This window comes from Oncorhynchus keta, chromosome 12, assembly GCF_023373465.1.
Source record: "Oncorhynchus keta strain PuntledgeMale-10-30-2019 chromosome 12, Oket_V2, whole genome shotgun sequence".
NCBI lineage: Eukaryota > Metazoa > Chordata > Actinopteri > Salmoniformes > Salmonidae > Oncorhynchus > Oncorhynchus keta.
In genome coordinates, this window is record NC_068432.1 from 54,588,214 (window position 1) to 54,605,407 (window position 17,194).

General features: G+C 45.9%; 1 protein-coding gene and 1 long non-coding RNA gene across 5 annotated transcripts in view; both read right to left on the reverse strand.

The window, feature by feature from the left end:
* Window positions 1-81: 81 nt before the first annotated feature.
* On the reverse strand, window positions 82-2,475 carry LOC127906477 (uncharacterized). 4 transcript variants are annotated; one of them, XR_008061563.1, is made up of 3 exons: window positions 1,503-2,475; window positions 1,438-1,469; window positions 82-180 (listed from the first exon to the last, which is right to left on the reverse strand). It is a non-coding gene; the product is annotated as an uncharacterized LOC127906477 (long non-coding RNA). The 4 variants fall into 4 exon arrangements; XR_008061564.1 differs by lacking the exon at window positions 82-180 and adding an exon at window positions 213-244; XR_008061562.1 differs by lacking the exon at window positions 82-180 and adding an exon at window positions 253-502.
* A 1,273-nt stretch (window positions 2,476-3,748) lies between these two features.
* LOC127906526 (netrin receptor DCC-like) overlaps window positions 3,749-17,194 on the reverse strand; it is a 31,396-nt gene continuing 17,950 nt past the window's right edge. The window contains exons 4-5 of the mRNA XM_052458750.1: window positions 6,929-7,036; window positions 3,749-3,954 (exon numbers count right to left, since the gene is read on the reverse strand). Coding sequence (XP_052314710.1) covers window positions 3,749-3,954; window positions 6,929-7,036 — 314 coding nt within the window. The remainder of the gene's footprint in view (window positions 3,955-6,928; window positions 7,037-17,194) is intronic.

Genomic DNA, 17,194 nt, shown 5'->3' on the forward strand with positions numbered 1-17,194 from the left:
ACTAGGCTACCTGACACCCCTACACTCTAACCACTAGGCTACCCTGCCACCTCTACACTCTAACCACTAGGCTACCCTGCCACCTCTACACTCTAACCACTAGGCTACCCTGCCACCTCTACACTCTAACCACTAGGCTACCTGCCTCCTCTACACTCTAACCACTAGGCTACCTGCCTCCTCTACACTCTAAACACTAGACTACCTGCCTCCTCTACACTCTAACCACTAGGCTACCTGCCTCCTCTACACTCTAAACACTAGGCTACCTGCCTCCTCTACACTCTAACCACTAGACTACCTGCCTCCTCTACACTCTAACCACTAGACTACCTGCCACCTCTACACTCTAACCATTAGGCTACCCTGCCTCCTCTACACTCTAACTACTAGGCTACCCTGCCTCCTCTACACTCTAACCACTAGACTACCTGCCACCTCTACACTCTAACCACTAGGCTACCTGCCGCCTCTACACTCTAACCACTAGGCTACCTGCCTCCTCTACACTCTAACCACTAGACTACCTGCCTCCTCTACACTCTAACCACTAGGCTACCTGCTACCTCTACACTCTAACCACTAGGCTACCTGCCTCCTCTACACTCTAACCACTAGTCTACCTGCCACCTCTACACTCTAACCACTAGGCTACCTGCTACCTCTACACTCTAACCACTAGGCTACCTGCCTCCCTCTACACTCTAACCACTAGGCTACCTGTCACCTCTACACTCTAACCACTAGGCTACCTGCCGCCTCTACACTCTAACCACTAGGCTACCTGCCTCCTCTACACTCTAACCACTAGGCTACCTGCTACCTCTACACTCTAACCACTAGACTACCTGCCACCTCTACACTCTAACCACTAGGCTACCTGCCGCCTCTACACTCTAACCACTAGGTGACCTGCCACCTCTACACTCTAACCACTAGGCTACCTGCCTCCTCTACACTCTAACCACTAGGCTACCTGCTACCTCTACACTCTAACCACTAGACTACCTGCCACCTCTACACTCTAACCACTAGGCTACCTGCCGCCTCTACACTCTAACCACTAGGTGACCTGCTACCTCTACACTCTAACCACTAGACTACCTGCCACCTCTACACTCTAACCACTAGGCTACCTGCCACCTCTACACTCTAACCACTAGTCTACCTGCCGCCTCTACACTCTAACCACTAGGCTACCTGCCTCCTCTACACTCTAACCACTAGGCTACCCTGCCGCCTCTACACTCTAACCACTAGGCTACCCTACCTCCTCTACACTCTAACCACTAGGCCACCCTACCTCCTCTACACTCTAACCACTAGGCTACCTGCCACCTCTACACTCTAACCACTAGGCTACCCTGCCACCTCTACACTCTAACCACTAGGCTACCCTGCCACCTCTACACTCTAACCACTAGGCTACCCTGCCACCTCTACACTCTAACCACTAGGCTACCTGCCTCCTCTACACTCTAACCACTAGGCTACCCTGCCACCTCTACACTCTAACCACTAGGCTACCCTGCCACCTCTACACTCTAACCACTAGGCTACCCTGCCTCCTCTACACTCTAACCACTAGGCTACCCTGCCACCTCTACACTCTAACCACTAGGCTACCTGCCTCCTCTACACTCTAACCACTAGGCTACCCTGCCGCCTCTACACTCTAACCACTAGGCTACCCTGCCTCCTCTACACTCTAACCACTAGGCTACCCTGCCACCTCTACACTCTAACCACTAGGCTACCCTGCCTCCTCTACACTCTAACCACTAGGCTACCCTGCCACCTCTACACTCTAACCACTAGGCTACCCTGCCTCCTCTACACTCTAACCACTAGGCTACCCTGCCACCTCTACACTCTAACCACTAGGCTACCTGCCACCTCTACACTCTAACCACTAGGCTACCCTGCCTCCTCTACACTCTAACCACTAGCCTACCTGCCACCTCTACACTCTAACCACTAGGCTACCTGCCGCCTCTACACTCTAACCACTAGGCTACCTGCCTCCTCTACACTCTAACCACTAGGCTACCTGCCTCCTCTACACTCTAACCACTAGGCTACCTGCCTCCTCTACACTCTAACCACTAGGCTACCTGCCGCCTCTACACTCTAACCACTAGGCTACCTGCCTCCTCTACACTCTAACCACTAGGCTACCTGCCTCCTCTACACTCTAACCACTAGGCTACCTGCCTCCTCTACACTCTAACCACTAGGCTACCTGCCACCTCTACACTCTAACCACTAGGCTACCCTGCCACCTCTACACTCTAACCACTAGGCTACCCTGCCACCTCTACACTCTAACCACTAGGCTACCCTGCCACCTCTACACTCTAACCACTAGGCTACCTGCCTCCTCTACACTCTAACCACTAGGCTACCTGCCTCCTCTACACTCTAAACACTAGACTACCTGCCTCCTCTACACTCTAAACACTAGGCTACCTGCCTCCTCTACACTCTAAACACTAGGCTACCTGCCTCCTCTACACTCTAACCACTAGACTACCTGCCTCCTCTACACTCTAACCACTAGACTACCTGCCACCTCTACACTCTAACCATTAGGCTACCCTGCCTCCTCTACACTCTAACTACTAGGCTACCCTGCCTCCTCTACACTCTAACCACTAGACTACCTGCCACCTCTACACTCTAACCACTAGGCTACTCTGCCACCTCTACACTCTAACCACTAGGCTACCTGCCTCCTCTACACTCTAACCACTAGGCTACCCTGCCTCCTCTACACTCTAACCACTAGTCTACCTGCCACCTCTACACTCTAACCACTAGGCTACCTGCTACCTCTACACTCTAACCACTAGGCTACCTGCCTCCTCTACACTCTAACCACTAGGCTACCTGTCACCTCTACACTCTAACCACTAGGCTACCTGCCGCCTCTACACTCTAACCACTAGGCTACCTGCCTCCTCTACACTCTAACCACTAGGCTACCTGCTACCTCTACACTCTAACCACTAGACTACCTGCCACCTCTACACTCTAACCACTAGTCTACCTGCCTCCTCTACACTCTAACCACTAGGTGACCTGCCACCTCTACACTCTAACCACTAGGTGACCTGCCACCTCTACACTCTAACCACTAGGCTACCTGCCACCTCTACACTCTAACCACTAGGCTACCTGCCACCTCTACACTCTAACCACTAGGCTACCTGCCACCTCTACACTCTAACCACTAGGTGACCTGCCACCTCTACACTCTAACCACTAGGCTACCTGCCACCTCTACACTCTAACCACTAGGCTACCTGCCACCTCTACACTCTAACCACTAGGCTACCTGCCACCTCTACACTCTAACCACTAGGCTACCTGCCACCTCTACACTCTAACCACTAGGCTACCTGCCACCTCTACACTCTAACCACTAGGCTACCCTGCCGCACCATTAAGTGTTTCAGAGTGCTGAACTAGGATCAGGTCCCCTTTGTCCATTCATAGTAATCTAAAACTGTTCCTAGATCAGCGCTCCTACTCTGAGCCTCTGATAACCCAGAGGATCCAGTGAGAGACCTCTCCATTCAGCAGCAGATGTTTTGGTTGATCAGCTGTTTTTAGCGATCCCAATAAGAGGGGAGAGGTGAGGAAGGCAGACGGGGTGTTCTGGGTGTACATGCACTAAGGAGGGGGGTATGAAGCTATGTGTAAATGTTCAGGGTGAGAAAAGGTGGGCTAAGTGTAAGCTAGCTAGTTATCCCATACCTTTGTTAGTCCTGAAGTGGATGGGGTCTGACAGGGGACCCACTCCCTTGGCATTCTTAGCCTGGATCCTGAAGTAGTAGACGGTGTCCAGGTTCAGGTCCATCACCTGGTGGGTCAGACGGTCTCCACTGATACTCTCCATTACCCAGTCATCTATAGGCATGTTCTTATCCAGGGTGTAGTACAAGATATAGCCTGGTAGAGAAACAACACACAGAGGAAGACTGATTAACCGTAACCCAGACATCTATAGGCATCTCAAGACAGCACAAACAGATCTATTACCAGGCTAGAGTCTTATCCAGTGTGTTGAACCGGATGTAGCCTGACAAATCACAAAGACAAACACAACATACACACTCTGAGGAATCACGTAGTCTACAGACCTCTACGATCATAACAGGGACACAATCAACAGCAGTATCTTAACAATTAGCTAATTAGCTAATCACTAGAGACATAAACAACTGACGCTAGAGAAAGGATGGTAGGAACAAGTAGAACATGATACATGAACATGCAGAAGGTGATGAACAGGGATGTCAACAACGCATTTAAAAAACTGTGTTCTGTACGACTCTGTCCAATGTTTACAGACACTGTGTTCCAGAGGACAGATAGTCTCTGTCCAATGTTTACAGACACTGTGTTCCAGAGGACAGATAGTCTCTGTCCAATGTTTACAGACACTGTGTTCCAGAGGACAGATAGACTCTGTCCAATGTTTACAGACACTGTGTTCCAGAGGACAGATAGACTCTCCGTGTTCCAGAGGACAGATAGACTCTCCGTGTTCCAGAGGACAGATAGACTCTCTGTGTTCCAGAGGACAGATAGACTCTGGAGATTTACAACATGGATACGAGGGGGAGAGGAGGAGGGGAGGAGGAGAGGAGGACGAGAAGGACGAGGAAGAGGAGGATGAAGGTAGGATGGAGGAGGGGAGGAAGGAGGAGGAGAAGAGGATGAGGAGGATGAAGGTAGGATGGAGGAGGGGAGGAAGGAGGAGGAAGAAAAAAGCCAGGTGCTTTCCACCTGGCTACCACAACCCCGGTCAACAGCCCTGCACCTCCCACAGCAACTTGCCCAAACCTTCCCCATTTCTCCTTCACCCAAATCCAGATAGCTGATGTTCTGAAAGAGTTGCAAAATCTGGACCCCTACAAATAAGCTGGTCTAGAAAGTCTGGACCCTCTCTTTCTAAAATTATCTGCTGAAATTGTTGCAACCCCTATTACTAACCTGTTCAACCTCTCTTTCGTATTGTCTGAGATTCCCAAAGATTGGAAAGCCACCGCGGTCATTCCCATCTTTCATGGGGAGACACTCTAGACCCAAACCTAAATCTATCCTACCCTGCCTTGCTAAGGTCTTCGAAAGCCAAGTTAACAAACAGATCACCGACCATTTCGAATCCCACCGTACCTTCTCCACTATGCAATCTGGTTTCTGAGCTGGTCATGGGTACACCTCAGCCACGCTCAAGGTCCTAAATGATATCATAACCACCATCGATAAGAGACAATACTGTGCATCTGTATTCATCGACCTGGCTAAGGCTTTCGACTCTGTCAATCACCACATTCATATCGGCATACTCAACAGCCTTGGTTTCTCAAATGACTGCCTCGTCTGGTTCACCAACTACTTCTCAGACAGAGTTCAGTGTGTCAAATCGGGGCGTGTTGTCCGAAACTCTGGCAGTCTCTATGGGGGTGCCACAGGGTTCAATTCTCGGGCCGACTCTTTTCTATGTATATATCAATGATGTCGCTCTTCCTGCCGGTGAGTCTCTGATCCACCTCTACGCAGACGACACCATCCTGTATACTTCTGGCCTTCTTTGGACACTGTGTTAACTACGCTCCAGACGAGCTTCAATGCCAGACAACTCTCCTTAAGTGGCCTCCAACTGCTCTTCAACCGATCGCTGCCTGCACCTGCCCTGACTTAGAATATGTGGACAATTACAAATACCTAGGTGTCTGGTTTGACTGTAAACACTCCTTCCAGACTCACGTTAAGCATCTCCAATTCAAAATGAAATCTAGCATCGGCTTCTTATTTTGCAACAAGCATCCTTCACTCATGCTGCCAAACATACCCTCGTAAAACTGACTATCCTACCGATCCTTGACTTCGGCGATGTCATTTACAAAATAGCCTCAAACACTCTTCTCAGCAAATCGGATGCAGTCTATCACAGTGCCATCCATTTTGTCACCAAAGCCCCATATACTACACACCACTGCGACCCTGTATGCTCTCGTTGGCTGGCCCTTGCTTCATATTCGTCACCAAACTCACTCTTTCCAGGTCATCTATAAGTCTTCGCTAGGTAAAGCCCTTCCTTATCTCAGCTCACTGGTCACCATATCAGCACCCACCCATAGCACGTGCTCCAGCAGGTATATTTCACTGGTCACCCCGAAGCCTATTCCTCCTTTGGCCGCCTTTCCTTCCAGTTCTCTGCTGCCAATGACTGGAACGACTGAAGCTGGAGACTCATATCTCCCTCACTAACTTTAAACATCAGCATCAGATTGTTTCTATTGTGTTATTGACTGTAGTGTACGTTTGTTTATTCCATGTGTAACTCTGTGTTGTGACGAGGAGGAGGGGAGGATGGAGGAGGAAGAGGAGGAGGAAGCGGAGGGGAGGATGAAGGGAGGAAGGAGGAGGAAGAGGAGGAGGAGGGGAGGATGGAGGAGTAGGAAGAGGAGGAATGGAGGATGGAGGAGGAGCTCTTTGTCACACATTATCATGCAAAAACAGATCTGGGACCCAGGCTACATTACAGCCAGGGGAGAGGGGGTTAGGGGTGTTGTTAGGTGCATTGTTAAGGGCGTAGTTAGTGCCTTGGTGAGGCCTTGGTGAGGGGCGTGGTTAGGGGTGTGGTTAAGGGTGTGGTTAGTGGAGTGGTTAGGGGCGCTAAGGTGTGGTTAGGGGGTGTGGTTAGGGTGTATGGCTAGGGCGTGGATAGGGGCATGTTTAAGGAGCGTGGTTAGGGGTTTGGTTAGGGGCATGATTAGGGGCATGGTTAGGGCATGATTAGGGCGTGGTTAGGGGCGTGATTAGGGGTGTGGTTAGGGCGTGGTTTGGGGCGTTGTTAGGGGCACACTCAGGCTAACTAAATAACAGTCTAACCGGGGACAGCAGTTCTTCTTACCCATGACTCGTCCGTTAGCCTCCATGGGGGGTTGCCAGCTGATCAGGATGGCTCTGGGTCTTCCCTCCCTGCTGATCACCGTCAGGTCCTTAGGGGCGGAGCTGGGAGCTGTCAACCAATCAGGTAAAGAGAGAGAAAGGAAATGACAAGTTTCAGCCAATCAGAAGTGGCGAGGAACAGGAAGTAGAGATCAGGGGGTCAGGTTTATACCACCAATGACACGTGTGCTAATTCTGTCATCACACCACCACACACTGTTGTTAATTTGAGTTTGTATTAATTGTGTAATAACAGTAACCTGCCGTTAAGCCTGAGGCTCAACAGAGGTGGTCTGTCCAAAGAGACTGGCTCTGGAATATCATCTGCCAACAGGCTCACAAGTTAGTTGTTTCTGGAGGTGTTTTGGGGAAATCAAGGCTACCTAACATGTATGCTGGTTCCCATAAACAGCATAAACAGAGAGTCCACGTGCTTTGAGCCTAGCACGTTCTCTCACGTGGCTAGAAACACAAATGTTGACCGAATGTGAAGCTAAATCGTAAACATACAGCCTCCACATGCTCTGAGACCAGCTCTCGATCTCTCCTGAAAACAATGCTGGAGCTGCATGAAATGAAAACATCAACGTCTTTGTTTATAAGACCACAGCAATTCACATCCCCGTAGAACAGTTGAGCTGTTTTTTTGTAATTGAAAGGTTTGTTCAAGGATCAAACCAAAACATGTGTTTCCATTTCCACCACGTTTCATATCTTTTTGCTTCTTGTTATTTATGTGTTTCTGAAAAGCACGTTTCAACAACAGGTAGTGTTCCCAAATAGCACCATATTCCCTCAATACTGCCTTATTCCCCTCTAGTGCACAATGGGTTGTGGTCTAAAGTAGTGCACTATATAGGGAGTAGGGTTCCATAGGGCTCTGGTCTAAAGTAGTGCACTATATAGGGAATAGGGTTCCATAGGCCTCTGGTCTAAAGTAGTGCACTATATAGGGAATAGGGTTCCATAGGGCTCTGGTCTAAAGTAGTGCACTATATAGGGAATAGGGTTCCATAGGGCTCTGGTCTAAAGTAGTGCACTATATAGGGAATAGGGTTCCATAGGGCTCTGGTCTAAAGTAGTGCACTATATAGGGAATAGGGTTCCATAGGGCTCTGGTCTAAAGTAGTGCACTATATAGGGAATAGGGTTCCATAGGGCTCTGGTCTAAAGTAGTGCACTATATAGGGAATAGGGTTCCATAGGGCTCTGGTCTAAAGTAGTGCACTATATAGGGAATAGGGTTCCATAGGGCTCTGGTCTAAAGTAGTGCACTATATAGGAATAGGGTTCCATAGGGCTCTGGTCTAAAGTAGTGCACTATATAGGGAATAGGGTTCCATAGGGCTCTGGTCTAAAGTAGTGCACTATATAGGGAATAGGGTTCCATAGGGCTCTGGTCTAAAGTAGTGCACTATATAGGGAATAGGGTTCCATAGGGCTCTGGTCTAAAGTAGTGCACTGTATAGGGAATAGGTTTCCATAGGGCTCTGGTCTAAAGTAGTGCACTATATAGGGAATAGGGTTCCATAGGGCTCTGGTCTAAAGTAGTGCACTATATAGGAATAGGGTTCCATAGGGCTCTGGTCTAAAGTAGTGCACTGTATAGGGAATAGGGTTCCATAGGGCTCTGGTCTAAAGTAGTGCACTATATAGGGAATAGGGTTCCATAGGGCTCTGGTCTAAAGTAGTGCACTATATAGGGAATAGGGTTCCATAGGGCTCTGGTCTAAAGTAGTGCACTATATAGGGAATAGGGTTCCATAGGGCTCTGGTCTAAAGTAGTGCACTGTATAGGGAATAGGTTTCCATAGGGCTCTGGTCTAAAGTAGTGCACTATATAGGGAATAGGGTTCCATAGGGCTCTGGTCTAAAGTAGTGCACTATATAGGGAATAGGGTTCCATACGGCTCTGGTCTAAAGTAGTGCACTATAGGGAATAGGGTTCCATAGGGCTCTGGTCTAAAGTAGTGCACTATATAGGGAATAGGGTTCCATAGGGCTCTGGTCTAAAGTAGTGCACTATATAGGGAATAGGGTTCCATAGGGCTCTGGTCTAAAGTAGTGCACTATATAGGGAATAGGGTTCCATAGGCTCTGGTCTAAAGTAGTGCACTATATAGGGAATAGGGTTCCATAGGGCTCTGGTCTAAAGTAGTGCACTATATAGGGAATAGGGTTCCATAGGGCTCTGGTCTAAAGTAGTGCACTATATAGGGAATAGGGTTCCATAGGGCTCTGGTCTAAAGTAGTGCACTATATAGGGAATAGGGTTCCATAGGGCTCTGGTCTAAAGTAGTGCACTATATAGGGAATAGGGTTCCATAGGGCTCTGGTCTAAAGTAGTGCACTATATAGGGAATAGGGTGCCATAGGGCTCTGGTCTAAAGTAGTGCACTGTATAGGGAATAGGGTTCCATAGGGCTCTGGTCTAAAGTAGTGCACTATATAGGGAATAGGGTTCCATAGGGCTCTGGTCTAAAGTAGTGCACTGTATAGGGAATAGGGTTCCATAGGGCTCTGGTCTAAAGTAGTGCACTATATAGGGGAATAGGGTTCCATAGGGCTCTGGTCTAAAGTAGTGCACTATATAGGGAATAGGGTTCCATAGGGCTCTGGTCTAAAGTAGTGCACTATATAGGGAATAGGCTTCCATAGGGCTCTGGTCTAAAGTAGTGCACTGTATAGGGAATAGGTTTCCATAGGGCTCTGGTCTAAAGTAGTGCACTATATAGGGAATAGGGTTCCATAGGGCTCTGGTCTAAAGTAGTGCACTATATAGGGAATAGGGTTCCATACGGCTCTGGTCTAAAGTAGTGCACTATATAGGGAATAGGGTTCCATAGGGCTCTGGTCTAAAGTAGTGCACTATATAGGGAATAGGGTTCCATAGGGCTCTGGTCTAAAGTAGTGCACTATATAGGGAATAGGGTTCCATAGGGCTCTGGTCTAAAGTAGTGCACTATATAGGGAATAGGGTTCCATACGGCTCTGGTCTAAAGTAGTGCACTATATAGGGAATAGGGTTCCATAGGGCTCTGGTCTAAAGTAGTGCACTATATAGGGAATAGGGTTCCATAGGGCTCTGGTCTAAAGTAGTGCACTATAAAGGGAATAGGGTTCCATAGGGCTCTGGTCTAAAGTAGTGCACTGTGTAGGGAATAGGGCTCTGGTCTATAGTAGTACCACTATATAGGGAATAGGGTTCCATAGGGCTCTGGTCTAAAGTAGTGCACTATATAGGGAATAGGGTTCCATAGGGCTCTGGTCAAAAGTAGTGCACTATATAGGGAATAGGGTGCCATAGGGCCCTGGTCTAAAGTAGTGCACTATATAGGGAATAGGGTTCCATAGGGCTCTGGTCTAAAGTAGTGTACTATATAGGGAATAGGGTTCCATAGGGCTCTGGTCTAAAGTAGTGCACTATATAGGGAATAGGGTTCCATAGGGCTCTGGTCTAAAGTAGTGCACTATATAGGGAATAGGCTTCCATAGGGCTCTGGTCTAAAGTAGTGCACTGTATAGGGAATAGGTTTCCATAGGGCTCTGGTCTAAAGTAGTGCACTATATAGGGAATAGGGTTCCATAGGGCTCTGGTCTAAAGTAGTGCAATATATAGGGAATAGGGTTCCATAGGCCTCTGGTCTAAAGTAGTGCACTATATAGGGAATAGGTTTCCATAGGGCTCTGGTCTAAAGTAGTGCACTATATAGGGAATAGGGTTCCATAGGGCTCTGGTCTAAAGTAGTGCACTATATAGGGAATAGGGTTCCATAGGGCTCTGGTCTAAAGTAGTGCACTGTATAGGGAATAGGGTTCCATAGGGCTCTGGTCTAAAGTAGTGCACTATATAGGGAATAGGGTTCCATAGGGCTCTGGTCTAAAGTAGTGCACTATATAGGGAATAGGGTTCCATAGGGCTCTGGTCTAAAGTAGTGCACTATATAGGGAATAGGCTTCCATAGGGCTCTGGTCTAAAGTAGTGCACTGTATAGGGAATAGGTTTCCATAGGGCTCTGGTCTAAAGTAGTGCACTATATAGGGAATAGGGTTCCATAGGGCTCTGGTCTAAAGTAGTGCACTATATAGGGAATAGGGTTCCATACGGCTCTGGTCTAAAGTAGTGCACTATATAGGGAATAGGGTTCCATAGGGCTCTGGTCTAAAGTAGTGCACTATATAGGGAATAGGGTTCCATAGGGCTCTGGTCTAAAGTAGTGCACTATATAGGGAATAGGGTTCCATAGGGCTCTGGTCTAAAGTAGTGCACTATATAGGGAATAGGGTTCCATACGGCTCTGGTCTAAAGTAGTGCACTATATAGGGAATAGGGTTCCATAGGGCTCTGGTCTAAAGTAGTGCACTATATAGGGAATAGGGTTCCATAGGGCTCTGGTCTAAAGTAGTGCACTATATAGGGAATAGGGTTCCATAGGGCTCTGGTCTAAAGTAGTGCACTGTATAGGGAATAGGGTTCCATAGGGCTCTGGTCTAAAGTAGTCCACTATATAGGGAATAGGGTTCCATAGGGCTCTGGTCTAAAGTAGTGCACTATATAGGGAATAGGGTTCCATAGGGCTCTGGTCTAAAGTAGTGCACTATATAGGGAATAGGGTTCCATAGGGCCCTGGTCTAAAGTAGTGCACTATATAGGGAATAGGGTACCATAGGGCTCTGGTCTAAAGTATTGCACTATATAGGGAATAGGGTTCCATAGGGCTCTGGTCTAAAGTAGTGCACTATATAGGGAATAGGGTTCCATAGGGCTCTGGTCTAAAGTAGTGCACTATATAGGGAATAGGCTTCCATAGGGCTCTGGTCTAAAGTAGTGCACTGTATAGGAATAGGTTTCCATAGGGCTCTGGTCTAAAGTAGTGCACTATATAGGGAATAGGGTTCCATAGGGCTCTGGTCTAAAGTAGTGCAATATATAGGGAATAGGGTTCCATAGGCCTCTGGTCTAAAGTAGTGCACTATATAGGGAATAGGGTTCCATAGGGCTCTGGTCTAAAGTAGTGCACTGTATAGGGAATAGGTTTCCATAGGGCTCTGGTCTAAAGTAGTGCACTATATAGGGAATAGGGTCCCATAGGGCTCTGGTCTAAAGTAGTGCACTATATAGGGAATAGGGTTCCATAGGGCTCTGGTCTAAAGTAGTGCACTATATAGGGAATAGGGTTCCATACGGCTCTGGTCTAAAGTAGTGCACTATATAGGGAATAGGGTTCCATAGGGCTCTGGTCTAAAGTAGTGCACTATATAGGGAATAGGGTTCCATAGGGCTCTGGTCTAAAGTAGTGCACTATATAGGGAATAGGGTTCCATAGGGCTCTGGTCTAAAGTAGTGCACTGTATAGGGAATAGGTTTCCATAGGGCTCTGGTCTAAAGTAGTGCACTATATAGGAATATGGTTCCATAGGGCTCTGGTCTAAAGTAGTGCACTATATAGGGAATAGGGTTCCATATGGCTCTGGTCTAAAGTAGTGCACTATATAGGGAATAGGGTTCCATAGGGCTCTGGTCTAAAGTAGTGCACTATATAGGGAATAGGGTTCCATAGGGCTCTGGTCTAAAGTAGTGCACTATATAGGGAATAGGGTCCTATAGGGCTCTGGTCTAAAGTAGTGCACTATAGGGAATAGGGTCCTATAGGGCTGGTCTAAAGTAGTGCACTATATAGGGAATAGGTTTCCATAGGGCTCTGGTCTAAAGTAGTGCACTATATAGGGAATAGGGTTCCATAGGGCTCTGGTCTAAAGTAGTGCACTATATAGGGAATAGGGTTCCATAGGGCTCTGGTCTAAAGTAGTGCACTATATAGGGAATAGGGTTCCATACGGCTCTGGTCTAAAGTAGTGCACTATATAGGGAATAGGGTTCCATAGGGCTCTGGTCTAAAGTAGTGCACTATATAGGGAATAGGGTTCCATAGGGCTCTGGTCTAAAGTAGTGCACTATATAGGGAATAGGGTTCCATAGGGCTCTGGTCTAAAGTAGTGCACTATATAGGGAATAGGGTTCCATAGGGCTCTGGTCTAAAGTAGTGCACTATATAGGGAATAGGGTTCCATTTGGGACGCAGTCCCCAAACAATGTTAAATCCAATCAGTAGCCAACATAGTCCAAACAAGTATCAGGACTCCTATGATGCTCTCAGTAATTGTGATAGATTTACCTGAGGGAGACGAGGGGGTCAGGGGTTTACATGAGAAAACATTCCTTCTAACAGAGCCTGCATGGCGACAAAGCTGATTAAAACCTGCTAGTGATCTGAACTAGGTCAGGTCATTAAACACGCTGTCCTTTAATGACCAAACAGAGGCTCTAAGACTGCGTTTACACAGGTAGCCCACCCCTGATATTTTGTCCAATTAGTGAGAATTAGTGTGAAACAAAAATCTAAATGGGTCTGTTCACGTAGCCTGTTAACGTCGTGTGACGCAGATTGGCAAAGTCCTCACGTAGATTGTCAAAGTCCTCACGTAGATTGTTAACCCTATAACTGACGTAGAACCTATTTGACACAATGGATCTGGATCTGTAAAACAAAATGTGCTGTCTGTCTCCAAGCCGGTGCAATTATTTTTGTGCAGAATTTTTTTTTTTCTCAGTTATATAAGAAAAAAACAATGTGAGTGTGAATCCAGGCTCCCTCCTGCCAGGCAGCAGGACCACTTTATACCAGGAGGGAACCTGGATTTCTGCTTAAATTGGTCATCAAATTTGATCTGATCTTCATCCAAGTCACAACAATAGACGCACACAGTGTGCTTAAACTAATAACTGTATTTTTATTGTCTATATATATATATTTTTTTATTTTATATATATTTTTTTACCTTTATTTAACCAGGCAAGTCAGTGAAGAACTAATTCTTATTTTCAATGACGGCCTGTGAACAGTGGGTTAACTGTCTTGTTCAGGGGCAGAAAGACAGATGTTCTACCTTGTCAGCTCAGGGATATGAACTTGCAACCTTGCGGGTACTAGTCCAACACTCTAACCACGAGGCTACCCTGTAACACTCACAGTGTAGGTTGGAAAAAGTAAGTGAACCCCTTGGATAATGACTTCCTCAAACGCTAATGGGAGTCAGGAGTCAGCTAACCTGGAGTCCAATCAATGAGACGAGATTGAGATGTTGGTTAGAGATGCCTTGCCCTATAAAAAAACACTCACAAAAATTGAGTTTGCTATTCACAAGAAGAATTGCCTGCTGTGAACCGTGCCTCGAACAAAAGAGATCTCAGAAGACCTAAGATTAAGAATTGTTGACTTGCATGAAGCTGGAAAAGGTCACAAAAAGTATCTCTAAAAGTCAGTCCACAGCAAGACAAATTGTCTATATTTTCAGCACGGTTGCTGCTCTCCCTAGGAGTGGCCATCCTGCAAAGATAACTGCAAGAGCACAGCGCAGAATGCTCAATGAGGTTAAGAAGAATCCTAGAGTGTCAGCTCAGGACTTACAGAAATCTCTGGAACATGCTAACATCTCTGTTGACGAGTCTACGATACGTAAAACACTAAACATGCTAACATCTCTGTTGACGAGTCTACGATACGTAAAACACTAAACACGCTAACATCTCTGTTGACGAGTCTACGATACGTAAAACACTAAACATGCTAACATCTCTGTTGATGAGTCTACGATACGTAAAACACTAAACATGCTAACATCTCTGTTGATGAGTCTACGATACGTAAAACACTAAACACGCTAACATCTCTGTTGACGAGTCTACGATACATAAAACACTAAACACGCTAACATCTCTGTTGACGAGTCTACGATACGTAAAACACTAAACACGCTAACATCTCTGTTGATGAGTCTACGATACGTAAAACACTAAACACGCTAACATCTCTGTTGACGAGTCTACGATACGTAAAACACTAAACACGCTAACATCTCTGTTGACGAGTCTACGATACGTAAAACATTAAACATGCTAACATCTCTGTTGACGAGTCTACGATACGTAAAACACTAAACACGCTAACATCTCTGTTGACGAGTCTACGATACTGTTTAAAACACTAAACACGCTATCATCTCTGTTGACGAGTCTACGATACGTAAAACACTAAACACGCTAACATCTCTGTTGACGAGTCTACGATACATAAAACACTAAACACGCTAACATCTCTGTTGACGAGTCTACGATACATAAAACACTAAACACGCTAACATCTCTGTTGACGAGTCTACGATACATAAAACACTAAACATGCTAACATCTCTGTTGACGAGTCTACGATACGTAAAACACTAAACACGCTAACATCTCTGTTGATGAGTCTACGATACATAAAACACTAAACATGCTAACATCTCTGTTGACGAGTCTACGATACGTAAAACACTAAACATGCTAACATCTCTGTTGACGAGTCTACGATACGTAAAACACTAAACATGCTAACATCTCTGTTGACGAGTCTACGATACGTAAAACACTAAACATGCTAACATCTCTGTTGACGAGTCTACGATACGTAAAACACTAAACACGCTAACATCTCTGTTGATGAGTCTACGATACGTAAAACACTAAACACGCTAACATCTCTGTTGACGAGTCTACGATACGTAAAACACTAAACACGCTAACATCTCTGTTGACGAGTCTACGATACGTAAAACATTAAACATACTAACATCTCTGTTGACGAGTCTACGATACGTAAAACACTAAACACGCTAACATCTCTGTTGACGAGTCTACGATACATAAAACACTAAACACGCTAACATCTCTGTTGACGAGTCTACGATACATAAAACACTAAACATGCTAACATCTCTGTTGACGAGTCTACGATACATAAAACACTAAACACGCTAACATCTCTGTTGACGAGTCTACGATACATAAAACACTAAACACGCTAACATCTCTGTTGACGAGTCTACGATACATAAAACACTAAACATGCTAACATCTCTGTTGACGAGTCTACGATACATAAAACACTAAACATGCTAACATCTCTGTTGATGAGTCTACGATACATAAAACACTAAACATGCTAACATCTCTGTTGACGAGTCTACGATACGTAAAACACTAAACATGCTAACATCTCTGTTGACGAGTCTACGATACGTAAAACACTAAACATGCTAACATCTCTGTTGACGAGTCTACGATACATAAAACACTAAACATGCTAACATCTCTGTTGACGAGTCTACGATACGTAAAACACTAAACATGCTAACATCTCTGTTGACGAGTCTACGATACATAAAACACTAAACATGCTAACATCTCTGTTGACGAGTCTACGATACGTAAAACACTAAACATGCTAACATCTCTGTTGACGAGTCTACGATACGTAAAACACTAAACATGCTAACATCTCTGTTGACGGATCTACGATACGTAAAACACTAAACATGCTAACATCTCTGTTGACGAGTCTACGATACTTAAAACACTAAACACGCTAACATCTCTGTTGACGAGTCTACGATACTTAAAACACTAAACATGCTAACATCTCTGTTGACGAGTCTACGATACGTAAAACACTAAACACGCTAACATCTCTGTTGACGGAGTCTACGATACTTAAAACACTAAACACGCTAACATCTCTGTTGACGAGTCTACGATACGTAAAACACTTAACAAGAATGGAGTTAATGGACGCCATCATCGACGGGAAAAATGAATTCCCAAGTTAATCAAGACATTTTGCAGGAGAATGTTAGGCTATCTGTCTGCCAATTGAAGCTCGACAGAAGTTGGGTGATGTAACAGGTCAAAGCACAGAAGTAAATCAACAACACGCCTTCTAGAGTGGCCCAGTCAATCCTGACCTCAACCCAATTGAGATGCTGTGGCAGGACCTCAAGAGAGCGGTTCACACCACATCCCAAGAATATTGCTGAACTGAAACAGTTTTGTAAAGAGGAATGGTCCAAAATTCCTCCTGACTGTTGTGCAGGTCTGATCCGCAACTACAGAAAACGTTTGGTTGAGGTTATTGCTGCCAAAGGAGGGTCAACCTGTTATTAAATCCAAGGGTTCACATATGTTTCCCACCCTGCACTGTGAAGGTTTACACGGTGTTCAATAAAGACATCAATAGTTTGTGTGTTATTAGTTTAAACAGACTGTGTTTGTCTGTTGTTGTGACTTAGATGAAGATCAGATAACAATTTTTGCAGAAATCAGGAATTCTAAAGGGTTCACATCCGTTTTTCT